Genomic DNA, 21,735 nt, shown 5'->3' with positions numbered 1-21,735 from the left:
TTTTGCAAAAATATATTAAAATTGCAGTAAATAGATTTTATATATAAGTGTGCAAATGCAAAAGAGAAATATATCTAACAGAGTAAATTTTCCTTGCTTAAAATATTTTTATTTTTGAAAATCTGTATGTGTGAAAATATTCCTAATCTTCTAGATCTTTACTGTATCACTACTTGCTTTAATTTATTAACCCATTGAACTGGCTCATTTGTTAACTTTATTTTTCGGATAGGTTTTGTTGTTTGGAGCCTTTTTCTGTTCACAATCAAATTGAATATAGAGCTTCAATATATCCCTACCATAGCCATTTTCACTATTAAGAATTAACACAAGGGTGATATGTTATTACAGTAAATAAGCCTATATTCACACATCGTTATAACTCAAATAAAATTTACATTAAGGTTTAATTTTGGTGCTAAATATTCTGAGTTATGGACAAGCACTAAGTGATATAGATCCATCACTCTAGTGTTACATAGAGCTTCACTGGCATAACAGTTGTCTATAATGTGCTTGCTCTTCCTTGGGTGTAATTACAAGTGCATCAACTCATCTTTCCTAATGATTTCATAGCAGATGTATATTGCTTTTCACCGCTTTGAGGGTGAAGTTACATAATAAGTTATTTCATTACTAATGGGACTGGCAAGTAGAAGTTGCAAGCATCGCAAATTCTAAATTGAAAGACAAACTTCATTTTGTCACACATTTTTGTCCATATCTGGTTTGTTGTTTTCAAAATTAGAGATGCTTAAGAATTTTGTCTCACATGACTTCTGTAATGCTTAAGTGAAAAAATATATGTGAAGTGTTTGTATAATGAATGGCACAAAATAAACATTCACATGTTAATTTAAATGCACTTATATACTTAGCATCCAGTAAATTTTCTGTTTTATAATATATTGCCTGAAACTTAGCTTCTTATTTACCCCATGTGGGAATGTATATGTGTGTATAAATATTTCTCTTCCCCTCTCTCTATATATATTTATATATGAACACTTACATGTACATGAATACATATATATATACATTTATTTATTTATGAAAAATCTAAAATTCCCGTCACTGTATTCTCCTAAAGAGGAAATTTGATAAGGTACCCCTTCATGCTACATTGGTCTTCATGATAAATATATATATTTTAAGATTTATTTATTTTTATTGTGAAGTCAGATATACAGAGAGGAGGAGAGACAGAGAGGAAGATTGTCCTTCCAATGATTCACTCCCCAAGCGGCCGCAACAATCGGAGCTGCACTGATCTGAAGCCAGGAGCTTAGAGCTTCTTCCAGGTGAAGCCACCCGAGTGCGGAGTGCCAAGGGTTCGGGCCATCCTCCACTGCTTTTCCAAGCAGAACCTGGGATAGGAAACAAGGCCACTGGGATTAGAACTGACGCCCATCTGGGATCCCAGCGCACACAAGGCAAAGATTTTAGCTGCTAGTCTCTCACGCCGAGCTTCATGATAAACATTTCTTTAAAGATTTATTTATTTATTTTTCTTGGAAAGGCAGATTCGTAGAGAAGACAGAGAGAAAAATCTTCTATTTGCTGGGTTACTGCCAAGGGATCGCAATGGCAAATGTTGAACCAATCCAGAGCCAGGAGCAAAGAGTTTCTTCCAGGTCTCCCACTTTGGTGCAGGGTCCCAGGACCCTGGGCCATCCTCCACTGCTTTCCAGGCCACAAGCAGGGGACTGGATGAAAAGCAAGGCTGCCAGGATTAGAACCGGAGCTCATATGGCATCCCGGCACATTCAAGGCTATTAGCCCATACAACAGTCACAAGAATGATGTACATTAAATGGGTAAATCTGAGAAACACTATGCAAAAATGAAATTAAAGCACAGTTTACTTTGGTAAGCATTTTTTTTGTAAGTATGAATTAACATCATAAATTTCTGCGGAAGACTTACAATGAAAAATAATATGCTGGTATTTCAAAATTTTGTTTCAAAATAAGTATTTTAATTTCATTGTCCACATTTTGAAACACTGTCATATATGTCATACGCACTGCAAATAAAAATGTTGGCATGTATAGAAGCAGGCATTTGGAGTAGAGATTTATTTGGTTGCTCACAGTTCTTATTAGAATACTTAAATTCCAGTCCTCACTCCTAACTCCAATATCCTGACAATGCACCCCTTGAGAGGCAGTAGGTGATGGCTTAAGGTACTTGAGTCCATGTAGTAAGTCTGCATTGGGTTCCTGGCTCTTACGTTTGCCTGGCCCAGTCATGATTGTTGTGGGTATTTCAAAGGTGAAATCATTGAAACTTGTGTCTATACACTTTTTTATAAAGCAGATATGTCTAAAATTGGAAAAACTAACCACTATAAAAATAAAATTCCAAAGAGAGTGGAACAGTTCATAACAAGAAAGGGATAATTATTCACAAAGAAAAAGCTCAAATGAGAATAAGTTGAATTATAAAAGATGGACATGATAATTTAAAAAGCCCCTTATTCATCAGTACAGAAACGGGAAGATCCTTCATCATACGTAAATATGAATCTATTTTAAAATCAGTTACCTCTTCTATTCCAATTACTGCTCCTTGATTTGTGGATTTTCTTGCCTGATTCCAATAATTTTGAATGACTCCTGAATTTTCGGCATCACACTTTGGACATCTGTAGTTTGTTTTCTTCTAGAAATATTAAGTTTTATTGCATTAGCTGACACACATTCAGTTTGGTTCCTTTGAATCTTTGTTTTTAAACTTTGCAAAGGTGTTCTGGAGGAGTCTTTATGTTATAGGAAAACTGGTGGGAAGAGTCCAGGACACAAGAATTAGAGCCAAAGTGAAATTTTATTTCAGTCAGAGGAGATAAGCTCTGAGCTAGCTGCTGAGATCTTAAATCTAGGCATAATTTGTGAGTTTTCAGCACATCATCTCTCAGGAACAAGTTATGTGGTATACATCAGCTAACGTGGAGCAATCTTACTGGTGCCCTTTCAAAAATTTTGTCTGTCAAAATTTCATTATTGCTCATTGGTGAATATTTGTTACCAGGATTTTCCATCCTGCTCTGTTTAGTGAACTGGTAAGGAATAGCAGCTTATATGCTGGTAAGGGATTGTGGGTTGCTTTTAGCCCTGGGCTCCCTCATTTATGGTAGGAATATTTTGGTTCTGTATTTAAATTAGTTATTTCTGGGATCTTTACTCAATAACTTAGGTTTTTGTCTTGATACTAAGTGTGTATGTGAACTGTGTGATTTATCACCGTGCATTTTCTTTTGAAGATCCTTTACATGCTTATGTAAAAAATAATAGCAACTGTAGTAAGTGTTTTCTTTTCTCTTTTTATTAATTTTTATTCATGTCCTGGCAGTGTATTTAAAAAATATTTATTTTGATTGGAAAATCAGATTTACACAGAGAAAAACAGACAGAAATAAAGATGTTTTGTTCACCGGTTCACTTCACAAGTGGCCTCAACAGCCAGAGCTGAGTCGATCACATCCACACCCAGGAGTCTCTTCTGAATCTCCCACAAAGGTGTGGGGTCCCAAGACTTTGGGTATTTCTGCACTGCTTTCCCAGGCCACAAGCAGGGAGCTGGATGGAGAGTGGAGCAACTGGGACTCGAACCGATGCCCATGTGGAATCATGGTACATGCATGGGGAGGATTTAGCCACAAGGCTATTGTGCCAGGACCAACAGTGGTTGTTGTCTAATTCCTGAAACATTTGCTTTATAGATTTTGTCTAGATGTATAACTATTTATACCAAAAGTGTTGGTCTGGTTCTTAGTGTCACATAATGGCCAAAGGTGTTATTTATTCATATCAGTTTTGAAAAGAAATCTGTTTGATCCGATATTTCAGCACACAAAGCTATCTTTTCTAATCATTCGTGTACCAAGTAGCTGGATGTTTGTTTTAGAAACAAAATGTGAACTTTGGTCTCTACTTCACTTAATATCAAGAGGAAACAGAGATTAACATAAAAAATTAAAATCTTTAAGAAAAATGCACACTTTGCAATGAAGCCGAGAGTGCTTAGCTGAGGGGAAAAAAAGATTGATGACAGTTATTTCATAAACAATCTTGGTCAATTTCTAATGCAGGTGGTTTTTTGGCCTAGTGTTTGGCCGACATAATCGAATTATAGCAAGCATAATTCTAAATCAATGTAGGAAAAATGGTCTCATCATTGCTATCGAAATTTGATCCAGTCCCTCATCTTCCACAGTTACTGTGTAGCCCTGAGGAAGAATCCCATTCAGTTACTGTAGCAAGAATCCCTCTCTTGTTATCTCCTATTTTTTTTATTGTCGACTAATTGACACTCTAATACAGCTTCTTGACTAGAAATCTATAATTCCACAATTTCTTTGTACTCAGAGTTAAGTCCCATCCCTTTCCATTGTTGTGATAATCTTGACATCCATTAGGAAGCATATAAAGTGTTCCTTAGTCTCTTAATATACATTAAAGTAATAGTAATTTTCTCTTAATATAATTACAATTCTTTTAATGCCATTAATGCTTGTAGTTTTATATCTCATATAATAAGATAGAAACATTCTGTTGCTAAACAAATTTAAGAGAATAATGTCATCCACAATATCAGAAGAAACATTCTGAGAAACTTGCAGATAATGAACTTCTTTTACATTGTAAACCTGTATAACCACCACATCACATGCTTATTTTCCTTTGGGGGTGGAGTAGAGATTGTGAACATTAGGGGCCAAGATCACAGTGTGTGGGCTAATCCTTTGACTGTAGTGCCATTTAAAGCATGGGTGCTCCGCTTTCTTTTCTTTTTTTTTTTTTGCATTTTTTTTTATTAATTATTTTGCATTATGTTACAGTTTCATAGGCTCTGGGAATCCCCCCCATGCCCCTCCCCCCTGGTGGATTCCTCCACCTTGATGCAGTATTACAGTTCAAATTCAATCAAGATTCTTTCCTTGGAAACATATACCAAGTATAAAGTCCAGCTATTTATTGTCCAGATGGGTTGAACAGTCTCTTGGGGAGACCATTTCTGGTCCATTGTTAGAGCTGGCAGAATATCATCCCATTCAACCAAGAGTCCCGACATAACATCAACAGCAATTTGCAACATTATGGAATTGACATGGTTGTGAGTCACCAGTGTGTTACAAAAAAAAAAAGAAAGCAAGTTCTTAACCACAACCTATGATTATCCCATTGACATTTCAGTTTTAGTTTTATATACAGAACCGACTGCTATATACCTTAAAATGGCTATAAGGTACCATTCAGCTGTCTCGTGTCAATTTCATTTTAGTAGTTAGCCATTTGTTGTGTTGAAGTATAATTTTGCTGATCTTGGCAGATTTTAGGGTAATCTAGACTGACTTGTAACTCTAACAAGACATTTGTCGACAATTAAGGTGCTGAACATTTGTTTGTTTGTTTGTTTGTCTTAAAAATATGGAACGCTTCACGAATTTGCGTGTCATCCTTGCGCAGGGGCCATGCTAATCTTCTCTATATCGTTCCAATTTTAGTATATGTGCTGCCGAAGTGACCACAAGGGTGCTCCGCTTTCAATCCAACTTCTTGCTTATGGTCTGAGAAAGCAGCAGAGATGATTTAAGTCTTTTGGCCCTGCCTTGTAAGATAGACCCAAGAGAAGCTCTTGGTTACTGGCTTTGGATTGTCTTAGTTCTGGCTATTGCAGCCTTTTGGGAAGTGAACCGTCAACTGGAAGATCTCTGTTTTTCCCTCTCTCTGAAACCCTGCCCTTCAAATAAAGAATCAACAAATCTTAAAAAACAATCTTATATAGTCCTTTTCCCTTTCAGAGAGTAATAAATGCAATAAATGTATATTTTAATCAGATGCAAAGTCTGTATTACAATATAAATCTTATTATGTATGCCTTACTCATCTTGTCTCAATTACTATTTTTACAACACAACACTCTTAGGTCATGTTAGTGTGTATTCTCTCATTGTAACACATTTGAGTTGAAGTTAGAAATAATAGATCAAATTCTTAAATTATGATATTGTTCTTTCTGTGAAGATTGCAAATATTTTCAAAATGTCATTTGTTGAGTGAATCAAGAAATCTTCCCAACTGATTAAAATAGTAAATGACACTGACATTCTAATTGAACATTCTAGAATGTCAACTCTCAGCTAAAAAGGAAAATGTAGACCAAGAATTCTTTCAAACTGTGACTGTAATAAAGAAAAAAAGCAGCATGGGAAATGATAATGTTCAGATCAGAAGGGAATTGTAAACGGAGAACTCTCAAATTTGATATATTCGTTTGTTAATTTTCTAGCCCTCTTCTCATTAAATATAGTTCAATTCATTTTTGATGCGTCAGATTGGCTTTCTTTAGGGTCACTGAAGATAAGATGTACTTTGCCACTGCATTGTTTACTCCTGTAGAGCCAGTATAAAATTTAAATTTAGTATGCTTTACAAAATTAACAGGTGTCCATTAGATTATTCTTGGATTATTGAAGGAAAATAATGGGTGTGATGAAGCTAATATAACTAAATACCTGTGAGAGTTTAGACTTAAGGGGTTATGAGATGCCAAAGGCACAAACCTTTGTCTTTGAGTATTAGTCAATTGCAACCTATTGAAATAGTTAACACAATTGTCTGTACCCACATTCAGCAGAAAGAGCACAGCTTTGCGGCCTTGCAGGAAAAAAAAATAAAATGCTTTTGAGCATCAAGGAACCGTTTGGGCGTAAAATTCGGGCCTTTGGAATTTAAGAGTATTCTAACGCTATAGCATTCAAAGAACGCTGAGCCTCTGAGGAGTACCGGGGTGTGTGATGAAAGGGTAGACCATGACCATCATTTGGATGACACTAGCAATAAATGCCTGTAGCTTAAGAGAGTTGCTTTTAGAAACTGCCATCCATTTCTAATTGGGAACTTGCATTATTTTATGATACCACCTGCATAAATATAAGAAATAGTCAAATAAAAAAAATATCAAGTAGTTTCATTGTTTAATGAAAAAGGTTAATGCTAATCCTTCAAAAATTTTAAATGAGTTAAACGAACATTATTGTACATTTTGGATTTGGATCAGTTTTGTTCAGGTCAATGATGAAGGTCAAATTTGTGAGCAGAGCAACTGTGATGCTCACATAATCAAAAGTGTCCTTAATATTTATCACTTCTTAGCCATAAAACTTTGTTTCTTTCCTCAGAATAAAAGCTTGAAAAATAAACTATTGTCAGGAAACAAGCTGTGTGGCATTCATGCAGAAGAGGTGAGTAAATTTTCCAGTTTCAAGTAACTAAAAGCTTTATTATCAGGTTGTTAAAGCACAGATATGTAGCTATATTATTTTCTTAGAACAAATGCAAACTTGAGTAAGACAATACAATGAATTCTAAATATTAATGAAAAAATTATCTAAATTGCTTCCTTAATTGTAATATCAGGATTTCCAAATGCCTTAAAGTTCATTCATATTTTTCCCTTTTTATTTTTTACTATAGCTTTGAACATAAGCTATTCTACCAAGTTTAGAGTGACAGTGACTGCTAGGAATAAGAATTCAGAGATTGACCATAAACCTTATAAAACAACTTTATTTCTTACACTTGCTATATTACAAATTCATGTTATGTCTTTCTTAGTAAAAATAAGTACTTCTGGTTAAGTCAGGTTTAACTAACACAATACCTTTCTATAATAAATGTATATTTTCATGAGCCTGAGTTTAAGGTAGGAATATAGCTCATGACTTCTGATTTCTGATACTAGTATTGGAAAAATAGTGATAGTGCCATAATGACTATTTATCGGAGAGTGGAGGAAAGCACAGTTGGGTTAGTTTAGTTCTCTAAGTCAATACAATAGAATCTGAAGTTTTATGCAGTACAGGATAAAATATCAGACAGCACGGGTGTGGATCAGATCATTGTATTCCTTCACTCCATTTTTTTCCATTTGTTTAGACAGAGATAGATTATATGTGAATCATATTTGCTAGGTTATAGAAATAATACAAATGTGATTTGTGCAAGTTCTGAATATTATTTAGTGGATGATAGCCCCTGAAATAAAAGTTTGTTTCAATGATATCTAGACAGAAGCTACATTCTGAGGTAGTCCTCATGTTCCCAGGGTTCTCACAATGCTCATGATGAAAACAATGAGCAAGAAAGTAGGCTGTTGAAATACACTGTCATTACAGAAAAAATGTATTTACCTTTATGACTTCCTAAAGTCATAAAAAGTATTCACATTTTTTTCATGTCAATCCATAGGATAATATGATTATTCTATAATCTTACTTTTGCATTGATAAATAATTAATATATGATTTTCATGTATTAAGTTATATTCCAATAGGTGCATTGCAATTCATAAATTTATCCTGTTACTATTGATTTTCAAAGTAAATGTATAGCTTCACATTTGGAGTAATGAAGCAGTCAAATTTTTGCCTTTATAGATACATTTCTGAGTAATATTTGGAAATTTAATTAATTCGTGCAGCATTACTACCAAAAACCAAAATAATAATGATTTTTATTGGTTTAGAAGCTTAAAAGGAACTTATTTTTCCTAGATCAATGAGCCTAGGCTTTTAGTACTTATAAAGGAATAAAATATTTTATTGACATTTAGTAGATTACCAGTTACTATCAACAATGACTGTCTTTGTTATTTCATGGAAGTACTACTATTTGGCCTGTATATATATATATATATATATATATATATATATATATATATATATCCTATATATGGCCTAAATATCTATTTGTGTATCTCTCTCTCTCTCTCTCTCTCTATATATATATATGTGTGTGTATATATATATATATATATATATATATATATATATGCAGAGGAAAGTTCTCAGGTTAAATTAAAATCTCCTAGTTGGGTTGAGTAAGACTAGTTAAATATTCTCTATTATGGCTACCTTTGTCCTCATCTTTTTCACCTTTCACATCTTCTTAACTTTATCATTTGAAATTTCAATTTATTAGAGATTGGTGAAAGTATTATGGCTCAAATGAATTGACTTTTAAATTTTATTCAAATGTGCATGACAAAGAAAATACAAAAATTCTCAATTGAGTTATATCTAAATTAGTAAATTATTCCTTTCAGCATGTTAACTTGCAAAATACTGCTAATATATTAAAGGAAAATAGGCAACTTGATGTTTTTGAACACTGAATATTTTTCAAATGAATCAGTGAGTAATGCAGTGGTTGAAGTTTTAATAATGATTTCAAACTATGAGATAAAGTTTAATTACATGCTACACACAGGTGCCCTCAAAAGGTAAGGTGTCTTTGATCCTTGAAAGATAGATCACAAATTATACAAGATATAATTAGAATCCAGCAAGCAATGTGCAACATATGCAGTAGCAAGATATTCCCTACTAATATTCACCAGCATTGACTCGACAAGAAAAAAATAAAAAAGCAGGAAAAAAGAAAAGAAACAAAGATAAGAAACAGCTATCTGTTTTTCTTAAAGACAATTTATCCTGGACAGCATACTGACAGAGAAGAGAGAAAATAATAATTTTTCATTTGAAATATGAAAAAATAAAAGAATTATCTTTTACTGAAAACACTAATAGTTGTCTTAGAAAAATAATAACACATAAGTGCTTTATATGAAACAGCTTTATTTTGAGTTATTTGGGAAATTGTATGGTGGTGATCAAATTATTACAAATATAATCAAAGATAATAAAATATTTAATAAAATTACAGCTAGAAATTCAATGGACTGATTATTCAAATGTGAACTTTTATTGTTTGCTATGGTTAACCGAACTAGTCACAATGATTGCTGTTTACATTCCTAGCAATTATACATTCCACATTGACACTTAACTTTTGATATCAAGGGAACTAGGATTACTGCCATGGAAACTATATTGACAACTGTGTAAGAAATAAGTTCCTCCTGTTCCTTTAGCAACCAAACCAACTCCATCTTGCAGATCTGTTCTGTCAAAGGCCTATGCTAATTTTTCTACTTTCTTATGCTTTTCACCTTTGCCTCTCCCATTTCTCCTGGTTGCTTTCTTCTAATTTTCCAATTTAGTTTTGGTTCATTTTTGTTTTGCTATCAAAACAAAATTTTGTTATCAAAACCTCATTCAGCAGACTGTGAAACACAGCAGGCTCACTTCAGAGATGTCTAGGTGTCTGTGCAAAGGTGTGCACCCGATCCGAAAAGCTTACAGTGGTGTACCATTTGGCATGCTTTTAAGTTTCTGCTGGAATCATTGGTGTTCACAGCATCAGGGTGTGATTTTTAGAATTATGGCTTCACAATGAATGTAACAACAAATAGAACAATAATATTCTCCCTTCAGATAAAGTAGTAGAAAAAGTATAGTAAGATAAGGAACTGGATGAACTTCATTTGAGATATTATTTACATGTAATAAAATATATTTCAAATGTAATGCTTGATGGGATTCGCCACCATATATACTATATAGAATTTCCTTTCATCTGTAATGGTATTTTGGGCTTTTTACACAATTTTCAACACACAACCATAGTCCATGTTAACTAACAATTTGAGTTGTGCCCCTAATCATTTTTATTAAAAAAAATCAAACAGAATTATACACTAAGATGTCAAATTATTTTTTTATACCTTGTCAAAATATTTCTGAAATTCCTTCCTGTTTTAGATTTTTTTTTTAGGACTGTATTACTTTTCTTCAAATTGCTCAAAACTACTCCTATTTCATTTCATGGTATACATTAGTTCCTTAACTTTTTAACTGTTAATATCCTGCCAATTATTCTTAGATTTTGGCTATTGTTAATAAAAATGATATAAACAATTTAAAGTATGTTATAACCTCTCAGGTAAATACCTGTAAAGCAGTATGCATGTTCAACTGTGTAAGAACTGCTCAATTTTTGCTGATGGTATGTTGGAGCTTTTAATTGATCAGAATGATACTCTGCTGGCTCTGTCTTCAAACCAGAGAGGGTCTACCTAAGAAGCCATTGAACTTGACTGGACAATAAGATGCTGGACTCTATGTTTGGTATATGCTTGCAATGAGGGAATCTCAACTGAACTTGAACTGTGGTTATGCAACAAGGTGGAGGAATCCACCATGGGGGGAGGGTTTGGGGAGGTGTGGGGAGAATCCCAGTACCTATGAACCTGTGTCACATCATACAATGTAATTAATAATAATAAAAAAAGAACGGCTTAACAATATTTCAAAATTACTAGACTATTTTACACTTCCAAATGTTACTTTATCATTATGTTCTATTTGTGTGACTATGAAAATCTATTCTGTTTTGTCATCTGAGTAAACTACCAGGACCAATAATTTAAGGTCTTTAAATGAAATTACTAAAAAGAATATTAAATATTGAGACCCAAATTAGTCAACTGAAGATCATATCTATCTAGAAATTTAGAGATGCGTAATCATTATTTTCTATTAGGACATAATTAAAGATCATCACCAAATGTCTGAGAGACTTCTTTGAGCACTTCTTTCCTGAAATAGCTCTCCTAAATAGTCTTTCCTTAAATATGTAAATACCATTCATCACAGTATCTAAACTCTAGCAATTTTCATTACCTTCTTGCCATTTTGGCTTAGTGCCATCCCTCCTGGACAGATGGAGAATTCAATCACGGTTGTCATTTTAAATTTATATATAGTAAAAATCATTAATTTAAGTAAACAAAAATGTGATAAAATGTATGTGTACATGCACAATATTGATGTAAGTATTTTATATATATTATATATGTATATTTCAGCATCTAAAATATATTATTGTCAGAAATTCCTGTGCTTGTATGTGGAGTTTGGAAAAAATAGAACACTTTTTTAAAAAATAACATCATTTTAACAAAATGACTTTTTGGAATAGAATTTTTTTTTTATGTCCAGGATATGTGGAAGTCTGACTCCCAAAGCGGAGCTTAAGCTCTTCTGTTTCTCTTCCAAACCAGTGGGAGACTGTGCTGTCTGGCTGCATATTTTATTTCTTGTCATATGAAAGAATTTTAATCTCCCAGTTTGAAATAAACTAAGATGCTAATCCTTGTTTCTACTCTTGCAGTCCAAAAAAATCCAAGCCCAGCTGAAAGAGCTCCGTTATGGGAAGAAAGACCTATTGTTTAAGGTGAGTTCTTACTCTCTCTGTTCTTCAATATCATATCCCAATATTTATTAAGTCAAATGTTTAATTTGTGAATTTTTTAAAAAATCAGAGATGTGTCTGAGACCATACCTTCATTCTATTTATCATTTAATTGATGGGAATAAATTTAAGAATAATTTGCTGAATATACAACAAGCATTTCAAAGTCTTTAAAGTCCCTTTGTAACAATTTAACTTAATTTCATAGAGTATTTTGTTTTGCAACATATACATAAAATAGAGAATATGCTGAGAAAATTTCCAGAGATACATCTCATTGACAACTTACAGTGTTGAAGAAAAAAAAATCCATGTATAAAACCCTTCTTTAGTATCAACATTCTTAGTCATTATTCTTTGGCTGTTGATGCTATCCTTTATGAGATTAACTGGTCAAAACATGCAAGTACAGTAGTATCCTTCAAAAGAGACAATGTAAAAGACTGAATTGTCTCACATGATACCCAATACTTTACTCTTTGAAACTATAGCTACTTGTCTTACATGGCAAAGGAGACTTTGCAAAGTGGTTAGGTTAGATATCTTGAGACAGAAATGTTATTGTTATTACCCAGGTGGGTTTTAATTTTTTTTTTCAGTTTTTATTCCAAAGAACCCAGGTCAAAAGAAAGTTTTTGGTCCCAGAAACAGGCAGGTGAACAATCATGAAAAGCCAATTGCCTCCAAAAAAAACAAGGCATGCCTACATCTTTGTTAGTCGTGTGAGATTTATTTGTACTTCTGACATCCACAAATGTGAGATGTCAGAAGTACAATAAAAATGTCTTGTTCAAGCCATTAAGTTTGTGGCAAATTGTTAGAGCAATAGGAAGAGAACAACACAGCTTATTTCTTTATTCCTTTGTAATCTGGAGACATAAAAACAGGTGTTTTAATTGTTATATTTGCATATTTACTTTGGCAAATATTGTAGAGAGGTAGCGTATTAGTGATTACCATAATTGAGATGATTTATTAATTAAGTGAATAATCCTAGTATTTCATTTAAAAGCTTTCCATTGTAAATATTAACCCAGTCTATGAAAAGTCAACTTTACAATAAGGAGGAACTTCCACCCGTTTTTTTTAATGGATGGGAAATTTTGCAATGTTTCTAATGCAAAGATAAGTATCTTCATATGTGGCTTACTTGTTGGAAGGTGCGCTTATTTTTTTTAAAGATTTATTTTTTTAATTTTTATTGGAAAGTCAGATAAACAGAGAGGAGGAGAGACAAAGATCTTCCATCAATTGATTCACTCCCTAAGTGGCCACAATGGTCAAAGCTGTGCCAGTCCAAAGCCAGGATCCTGGAACCTCTTCCAAGTCTCCCGCTCAGGTACAGGGTCTCAAGGCTTTGGGCCGACCTTGACTGCTTTCCCAGGCCACAAGCAGGGAGCCAGATAGGAAGCAGGGCTACTGGGATTAGGACCATCACCCATATGGGAACTAGGAACATGCAGGGCAAGGGTTTTAACTGCTAGGCTACCGCACTTGCCCGGAAGGTGTTCTTATTAAGTAAAATTTTTTAAATACTTACTCCATGCAAAGCATTAATCTGGAACCATCTTGACATTTGATGTTTCTGAAATAGCTCCCTGCTATTGGTTTCATTTGTAACAAGTATTCCTGGGCACCCCAAGCAAATTGTGAGTTAATTCTCACTTGTGACTACTAACCTTCACCACCCAGCACTCTGCTCATTTTATATGATAAATAGATATGATAAAAGTTCAAAACCCAAGGCAATTGCTTTCTACTTTTAATATTTCATGCTGTTGAGTTCAAGGTGTTTAATTCTTAAATTGAACCTGATCTTAGCTTTTTGTAGTCATCAATTTTAAAATGTTGAATTAATAAACAAAAGGCGTGTGTGTTTTTTTCCTCAAGGAAATTGTTCTCAGTGAATTAGTGTAACTTAATAAGGCCAGAATTGTTATAAAGCAAACCCAGCTCCCTGGAGTTTATGAACCGCCAGTATTATAGTACAAGACTTATGCAAATATAGAAAATTCCATGAGACGTATGGATTCTTTAGGATTTTATTTCTCAGTCCGTTTTAGAAATACAATTTAGGGTAAGAAATTAAGAAGCAGTAATGTTTAATGATTTACTTCCTTGTAATTTACTGGTCAGTTGTAGTTTATAGTTTATTAGCTTTCAGAAAGCATCTACATCAAGATTTCTCAAAAATCTTTAATAATACAAAATTAGACATATAATTTTAAAGCCATGTTACTTCCTGTCATTTTGACAGAACCACACATGTGGAAGATTAGAACTGTATCTTTGTTCACCATGAAGTTGCGTGAGTGAGGATGCATATATGTTCCTCCAAAAATCTGTTTCACAGCTGGATGCTTACCTAAATAACAAGAAATCTGGAATCATGCCAGCAAGATTGTTTGTTTGATACTTTCACCAATGAAAATATACTCAAGCTTTGATTTTTTTTAGTTCCCCTACCTTTCTGTTACACATTCATGGATTTTCTGACTCTAAGCTTTGGTTCTTCATTGTGTCTTGAAGATGGCTGAAATATCTATGAGCTATTTGCTTTACTTGCTCCTACCATTTGTATGAAGTCAACAAAGGAGATAAAGTCCTTAAGTCCTTCAGGCTTAAGAGAATTTTTTTTAAAGAATCTGCCCAAACAGAGTCATGTGTCAATACGAAATAAAATCTTATGATAAAAAGTAAAATGATGACAGGTGCTGAAGGGAAAGCAGTTAATGGTTTTCTGGTATGATGTGTTCATCATGGATCTTCAATACAGTGAATCGATGTTTTTGTTACTTCTATATAAATGGTACATATTACATATTTAATAAATATGTGTAAAAGGGAAAATTACAGCCACTATTAGTGGAAACTCTTGTGTAAGTGTGCTGCACTAAAGAGTATGTGATCACAGATGTTCATCCTTGTATATTTTAAAATAAATCTATGATTGAATATTATATGCTGAAACTTGAGATGTTTAGAAGATACTATTTTGAGTAGTTTCCTCTTAAAATCTGTTCAATGTTGAATAAATTTGATGATTTTCCTGAATGTAAACATTTACTTTCAATGTTTGCTTCCAAAGCATTTAAATTTTAGCCTAAAATTGTTTTATCCTAAATTATGTTGAGGACTGTATTGTACATTGATGAATTATGTCCTCTTATTAGTGTTTATCAGCTGGCTCTTTCTTGGGAAAATATACTAACCACAATAACACACTAAACATTTATTTTTTAACTAAGAAAAAGTTTTTTTAAAATTATTTTTTAATAATCTTACTTAATTGATTAGGGTACATAGGGTCAAGGGCTACAGGGTGAAAGTGGGCAATACCATTGTTTCCACACTAATATTTTTCCCTGTATCTGGGGTTAGGGGAGAAACAAAGGGAAAAGTCCCACCCAACCTCCCACCCATCCCAGATCCCCAATGGGAGACCCGCTCTGAAGGTCCTGCTCAGTTTTGATAGTTCATCAGTTCTGGATTGCTGCCAATCTCTCAGTTCCAATTGCAATGAATCCTGTTCAGAGTCCACTGGCTCACAGTCTCTTCATGGTTGGGGTTCTAAGATCAACAGTTCAGTTGGAGGGATCTCCAAAGAAACTTCATCTGAGATGATCCCAGACCTGATTCTTGCGTGAGTTTGCTAGTACATACTCCAACACTGTCCGTCACACCAATCTGCTTATGTACATGCTGGTCGTTGTAATTGCTGGGTCCATTCTGTTTCCAGCCCAGTCTTCCCGTGAAGCAACGGGTGTTGAAGTCCAGCTCGATCCTACCCACTTCATACTCAGTCCTCACACAAACCAGTTGGAGCTACAGCCTAGTTGACTCCCCATATCCCTCACCAGTTCTGCCCCCTACCCTGGTTCCCTTGCTAAGAGCAAGTACTTTCAAAAACTTTGTATCCTTGATCCATTTAGAGCTCATACTGTATAGAATACCTATGTGTCATTTGGTTGTTTTCTTAATTTACTAACACAGATTTGAAGGTGTGAGTTAAGAAAGAGAGGGAGAAGGAGAGAGAGGAAGAGAGAGATGTCAGATTTAAGCCAGAAGCCAGGAGTTTCATTCAGGTTTCCCACATGGGTGACAGGAGCCCAAATAACCTTACCGTCTTTCACTACAGTATCTGCCCATTGGTAAAGTGCTGGATTGGAAGTGGAACATCCAGAACATAAATAAGCATCCATATATGGGATGCTAGTATCACAGGTGGCAGCTTTACTTACTAAGCTACAATGTCAGCACCGATACATTGCTTTTTAATCATTGTTAAGCACAAATACAGCTTTTACTGTGCTTCATAATCTTTTTAGTACATTTTACATGACACAATCTGCTTGGTAATTAATGCCTATATTTAATATTTATATATATGTATATGTTTTCACATAATTTGATTTTTTAAAAGTTAAGAGGAGAAAAGATAGAGTTCATATCCACTGACTCACTCCTTAGATGTCAGTGATGATTAAAGCTAGCTCAGGTCAAAGTCAGGAGTGGGAATTCAGTACAACCTCCCATATTCACTGTGGTCAACACTATTGCCACTCAGAGTCTCCAGTAGCAGGGAGACAGAGCAAGGAGCTAGAAATGAATATCTCACTCAGGAATCCAGCATGAGATACAAGAACATCTCATGATGTTCTTAGATGTTTACATATATTTTACATGCATTTGAATTCTTTACCTTTTATTATATGGGTATGCCAAAGGTAACTTAACCTTTTCTTTACCAATGAATATATGCAAATATTAATATGCACGTGTGTTACACTTTTGACAATAATGCTTTTCTTGTAACGAGCTGTGTAGCTTTTATTTGACATGCATCTACCAGTTAACTAGATAACTGGAAGCTAGTTAATTTTATTGATTCCCAATTATACTTTACTTTTAAGAGAAATTTAAGATTTAATGGAAATGTTAAGACAATTAAGATTCTGTTTAACTCTAATTTCCTTCATCTTGAATAATCTTTGTAGAAACAAACACAAGAACCGGTGCTGTGCTTAGGCGAAGGCTCTGTTTATGAGGCCAGCATCTCATATCACAGTGCCAATTAGATCTTGACTGCTTCACTTCCAACCAGCTCCTTACACATGCAGCTGAGAAGACAGTGGATGATGAGAAAATATTTTTATTTCTGGAAAAAACACGGGAGACCCAGATGGAGTCAACAACTGACATCAGCCCATCCCAGTCATGCCTGGTGGCAGCCATTGGGGGCTGAACTGGAGAATGGAAGATCTGTATTTCTATTTCTCTCTCTCTCTCTTCCTGTAAAAATTGCTTTTCTACTAAGTAAATTAATTTTTTAAATGAACACAAATAAGTAGTTAGGCAATTAACTAAACTACTAAAGACAAGAATTCAGCAAAATTAATTGCTTGGGAGATTGTGTAATCTTTGTTATTTATCATACATTTTTGTTGGATAATTTGAACTCTCCAAATGTAAGTATTTTAATTTCCTTTGCCTGTTGTTACTTTGCTTGAGAAAATTCAAAAAAATTCTACAATATTCCCTAGTCAGAAAAGTAAGTTTATTAATTTCCCAGTGTGAGATTTTGATTTTATCACCAAGCTTTCAAAAAGAGATGTTGCCTAGCTTAATTGGAAATTACCTCTGAATTCCCTTTCATGCTCTACCAAGTAACGATTAGCTTCAGCTTTACATAGAAGCCTCCAAAATGTATTTCTTTGCAATAGCAGATTTTCTGAATTTTCTGTTTATGAAGAATTACTTATCATTCTCCAAGTCCTGGAAGATTTCACATATGACATTGCTAAGACCCGATCTTCAACAATAATAAATATCAGTCCTTATTTTCTATTATGTTATACATTTATAAAACTAACAAATGATATGTATTTGATAGATAAGACCAACACACACATATATATATGCATAAGAAACATTTTTATTGATATCATCTGCATGAATGATCTTGAAGCAGTGGAATCAGAAAAACTCTACTGCTAGTAACAACTGGCATCTACGATGTATACGATGTTTTGCTAAGTGTTATGTAAGAATTATACTTCTCAAAGCCATTTAGACTCATGTGTGACATTGGGTTTATAAAAAGAATGTGCATATGCATGTATGATATACTCCAAATGAGTTAGTGGGAAATGGGATAAATTTATTTGAGCATAGAAGTTTTTAAAAATCTTTGCATAGCTTTTACATAACACGTATTTCTACAAGCTTTCTGACAACTCTTAATACATGTGCCTTTGAAGTGTTTGGGTGTGTTAAATGAAGCATGCTGACAGAAGGTCAGAGATAGGGCATGCAGCTAGGAACAAATAAGAATTCAACATAATAGTCCTATGTTTAATCCTTACATTAACCTCTTGTTTTCATCCTCTTACTTTCTTGCGTCATTCCTGATGGCTACATCTACAGGTGCTCATTTTGTCAAATTTCCTTACTGCTTTACTCTTTTCTGTCTTTACATTTCTCACTACTTGTCTTTTTTTGTATGAATTCCTTGTTTAAACCCCTGTGTCAAGTTTTACATGGGAAGAATTATTTGATCTTCCCTTCTTTCCCTCACATGCTTGTATTTAAACAGGTTCAATTTCAATACACTCTATTTGTATCACCAATAATAAAACAAGACTAAAATAGATGGAATCTCCCACACAGTGATAGGTTTTTTTTTGTTGTTTATTAGTTTGTTTAAGGTTTAATTACTCTCTATCTATTGGAAAATCAGATTTACAGAAACAAGGAATACAGAGCGAAAGATCTCCCATCTGCTGATTTCACCCCACAAGTGGCCACAACAGCCAGAGCTGAGCCAATCCAAAGCCAAAACCAAGGAGATTCTTCGGGGTCTCCCATGTGGGTGCAGAGTCCCAAGGCTTTGGGCTGTCCTTGACTGCTTTCCCAGGCCGCAAACAGGGAAGCAGAGACACTGGGATACAACTGGCACCCATATGGGATCCAGGGTGCTTGCACAGCTAGGACTTAAGTCACTAAGCTGCTGTGCCAGACCCACACAGTGATAAGTTTTTAATTATTCTAGTTATTCTTCAAATAAAAGCAATTTAATAAGATCATGTGTCACTCAGGATTTTAGATATTGATAACTTAAGTAAATTACTACAATGAGGTAATTACAGTTTAGTGATTAATGTGTGATGAGATGAATTGTAGTGTTGGGAAGTTATGTTGCCATTCTTTCCTACCTCAATGGTCATAGTCCACAACAATGTAAAAAGACAAATTCGCAAGAGAAAAGCATAACAAATCCACTGATTAATATTTCATATGACTTGAGAATTCTCAAACACATAGTCAAAGACCTGGGGGAAATCCTGTTTTTATGCTTAGCATCTCTGAGGAATAGACAACAATGTAGAAATGTGGTTGGATAAGTGACCAAGGAGGCTAATGCCAATGGAGCCTGTCTGTTTAGAGCCTCTTTGACTTTCTGAATAGTATTGCTTTTGCCTGTGTGTGGGGTAGCACCCCTCTGGATCCAGGATTTATGGTATGTAGGTGAAGTCGTTATTTTTTATGGCCAGCCCTAACACAGGAAAGTATGGGAAGGGTGTGTTGATATTTCTAGGTTATGTGATTTGTCTTTGGGGAAGAATTCTAGTTTTTGTGACTCATGCTAGGAAAGAGGAAAACCTTTATGAGGAGTTAAAGAGTCAGGAAAACAGCAAGTTCAGATAAAAATCTTCTGTGATTTCTCTAAAGTCCTACAGGTTAAAGTTCTTTGCCTACAAAGTACTATTTTAGGGTATTATTTCCTCAGCTCAAATACACTACATTTTACCTACAGCTGTGGTACACATTATCTAATCTTATGCCACTATTATCACAATAATGAAGACAGGAAAAGCTGTGGAATCCTTTTCATATTGAGGATATCCGGGGCTAGAAAAGTCAGATATTTACAGTCACCAAAATAGCTACTTGTGCAACAAATTTATTAGCAGAATAATATCATGAACATAGATCTTATTAATTTGTTTATTTATTCATTGGTTTATTTGTTTAGGTAGAACTTATTTCATCTTCATGGGTCAAGCATGCCTGTCAAGATTCTGTAGTTTTTTTTTTTGATAACCATACCAATATCCTGCATTTATGCCATTTTATCAAAATACTGATGTGATTATTCTGGGATATGTAGTGTTAGATCAGATGCACCCATTTCTTCAGAAGCTCAAACATCAGTACAAATATTGATATCCAGTTTGTTAAGTCATTGTTTTGCAAGTACTTGGATAACTGGTTTGAATCTTGCTCCTCCTTCTGATTTAGTTTTCTGCTAAAGCACAAGGAACCACTACAGATGGCCCAAGTAATTCGCTTCCTGATAGGAACCATGTTGGAGACTCAGGTTAAAGTTCTGAATTCCTAGCATCAACTTGGAATGGTCTTGTATTCAAAAGACTTTTAGGGAGTGGATCTAAGGATGGGCGATCACTCTGTGTCTTCTTATCTTTAATAAATAGACTCAGATATCAAAATCACATCATTTGGCAGTGGCATTTGCTCTAGAAATTTAACACAGTATTTCTGTTAGCTGTTCCTAAGACCACAAATATTGCTCCTGAATTTCCATGTGTGAACACCAAGGAATGTCAGATTGTTTTCTGACATTGCTTGTCATTCTATGAAGGAATGTGTGACACAGTTATGCCTTGATTTAATTTTTGTGTAAATGTCCCTTAGCTTTCCTTTATCAAATCCATGCATTAAATATATTTCTTTAAAGATGTGTTTTTTTTTTAAGTCAGATATACAGAGAGGAGGAGAGACAGAAAGGAAGATCTTCTGTCCTCTGATTCACTCCCTAAGTGGCCACAATGGCCAGGGCTGAGCCAGTCCGAAGTCAGGAGTAAAGGAGCTTCCTCCAGGTTTTCCATGCGTGTGCAGGGTCCCAAGGTTTTGGGTAATACTCCTCTGCCTTCCCAGGCCACAAGCAGGGAGCTGGCCCAAAGCAGGGCTGCCAGGACACAAATTGGCACCCATATGGGATCCCAGAACGTGCAAGGTGAGAACTTTGGCCACTAGGATACCGTGCTGGTCCTTAAATACATTTTTAATGAGCAAAGGCTCTTCACCACCAATAATTTGCTCTAAAAGTCAGAATCTTTGGATAAATGAGGTTTGGCTAAATCAAAGTTGGCTTAATAATTTACTGATTTAATTTTTATATGATAACATAAGCTTCAAGTGTTTCAAAATCATTTATTTGTGTATCAAAATACTTGTATAGACCAGTAGGTTATTTGATATTTTCCCATTATTACAGACTAACAAACCAAAACCAACAAAACTTAACAGTAGCTGTTTGAAATCATGGCAAAAGCTAGTGGCAAAATTATACATTAAGCTAAATCTTTCAATTCCACGATGTCATATTTATCTTAATCATGTTCCACATTTTACTGTAATGTATTGTGATTTATAGATCATATCTTATGGACAAGAGAAATAGACGGAATATAATCTCCCACTTGCTGGTTCATTCCCCAAAGACCTATTCACATGGCAACAGGAGCCAAGAACATAGGGTATCTTCCAGGTCTTG

General features: G+C 34.4%; 1 protein-coding gene and 1 non-coding gene across 2 annotated transcripts in view; one reads left to right on the top strand and one right to left on the bottom strand.

Moving 5' to 3' along the window:
- The window catches only part of LUZP2 (leucine zipper protein 2), a 252,311-nt gene that overhangs the window by 120,733 nt on the left and 109,843 nt on the right, over positions 1 to 21,735 (top strand). The window contains exons 4-5 of the mRNA XM_012927080.2: positions 7,184 to 7,246; positions 12,078 to 12,140. Coding sequence (XP_012782534.2) covers positions 7,184 to 7,246; positions 12,078 to 12,140 — 126 coding nt within the window. The remainder of the gene's footprint in view (positions 1 to 7,183; positions 7,247 to 12,077; positions 12,141 to 21,735) is intronic.
- Positions 5,424 to 5,530, bottom strand: LOC131480257 (U6 spliceosomal RNA). Its single transcript, XR_009245377.1, has one exon. It is a non-coding gene; the product is annotated as a U6 spliceosomal RNA (small nuclear RNA).

This window comes from Ochotona princeps, chromosome 4, assembly GCF_030435755.1.
Source record: "Ochotona princeps isolate mOchPri1 chromosome 4, mOchPri1.hap1, whole genome shotgun sequence".
NCBI lineage: Eukaryota > Metazoa > Chordata > Mammalia > Lagomorpha > Ochotonidae > Ochotona > Ochotona princeps.
Note: the sequence above shows the minus strand (reverse complement) of the source record. Positions and strands in the feature narration are given on the sequence as shown.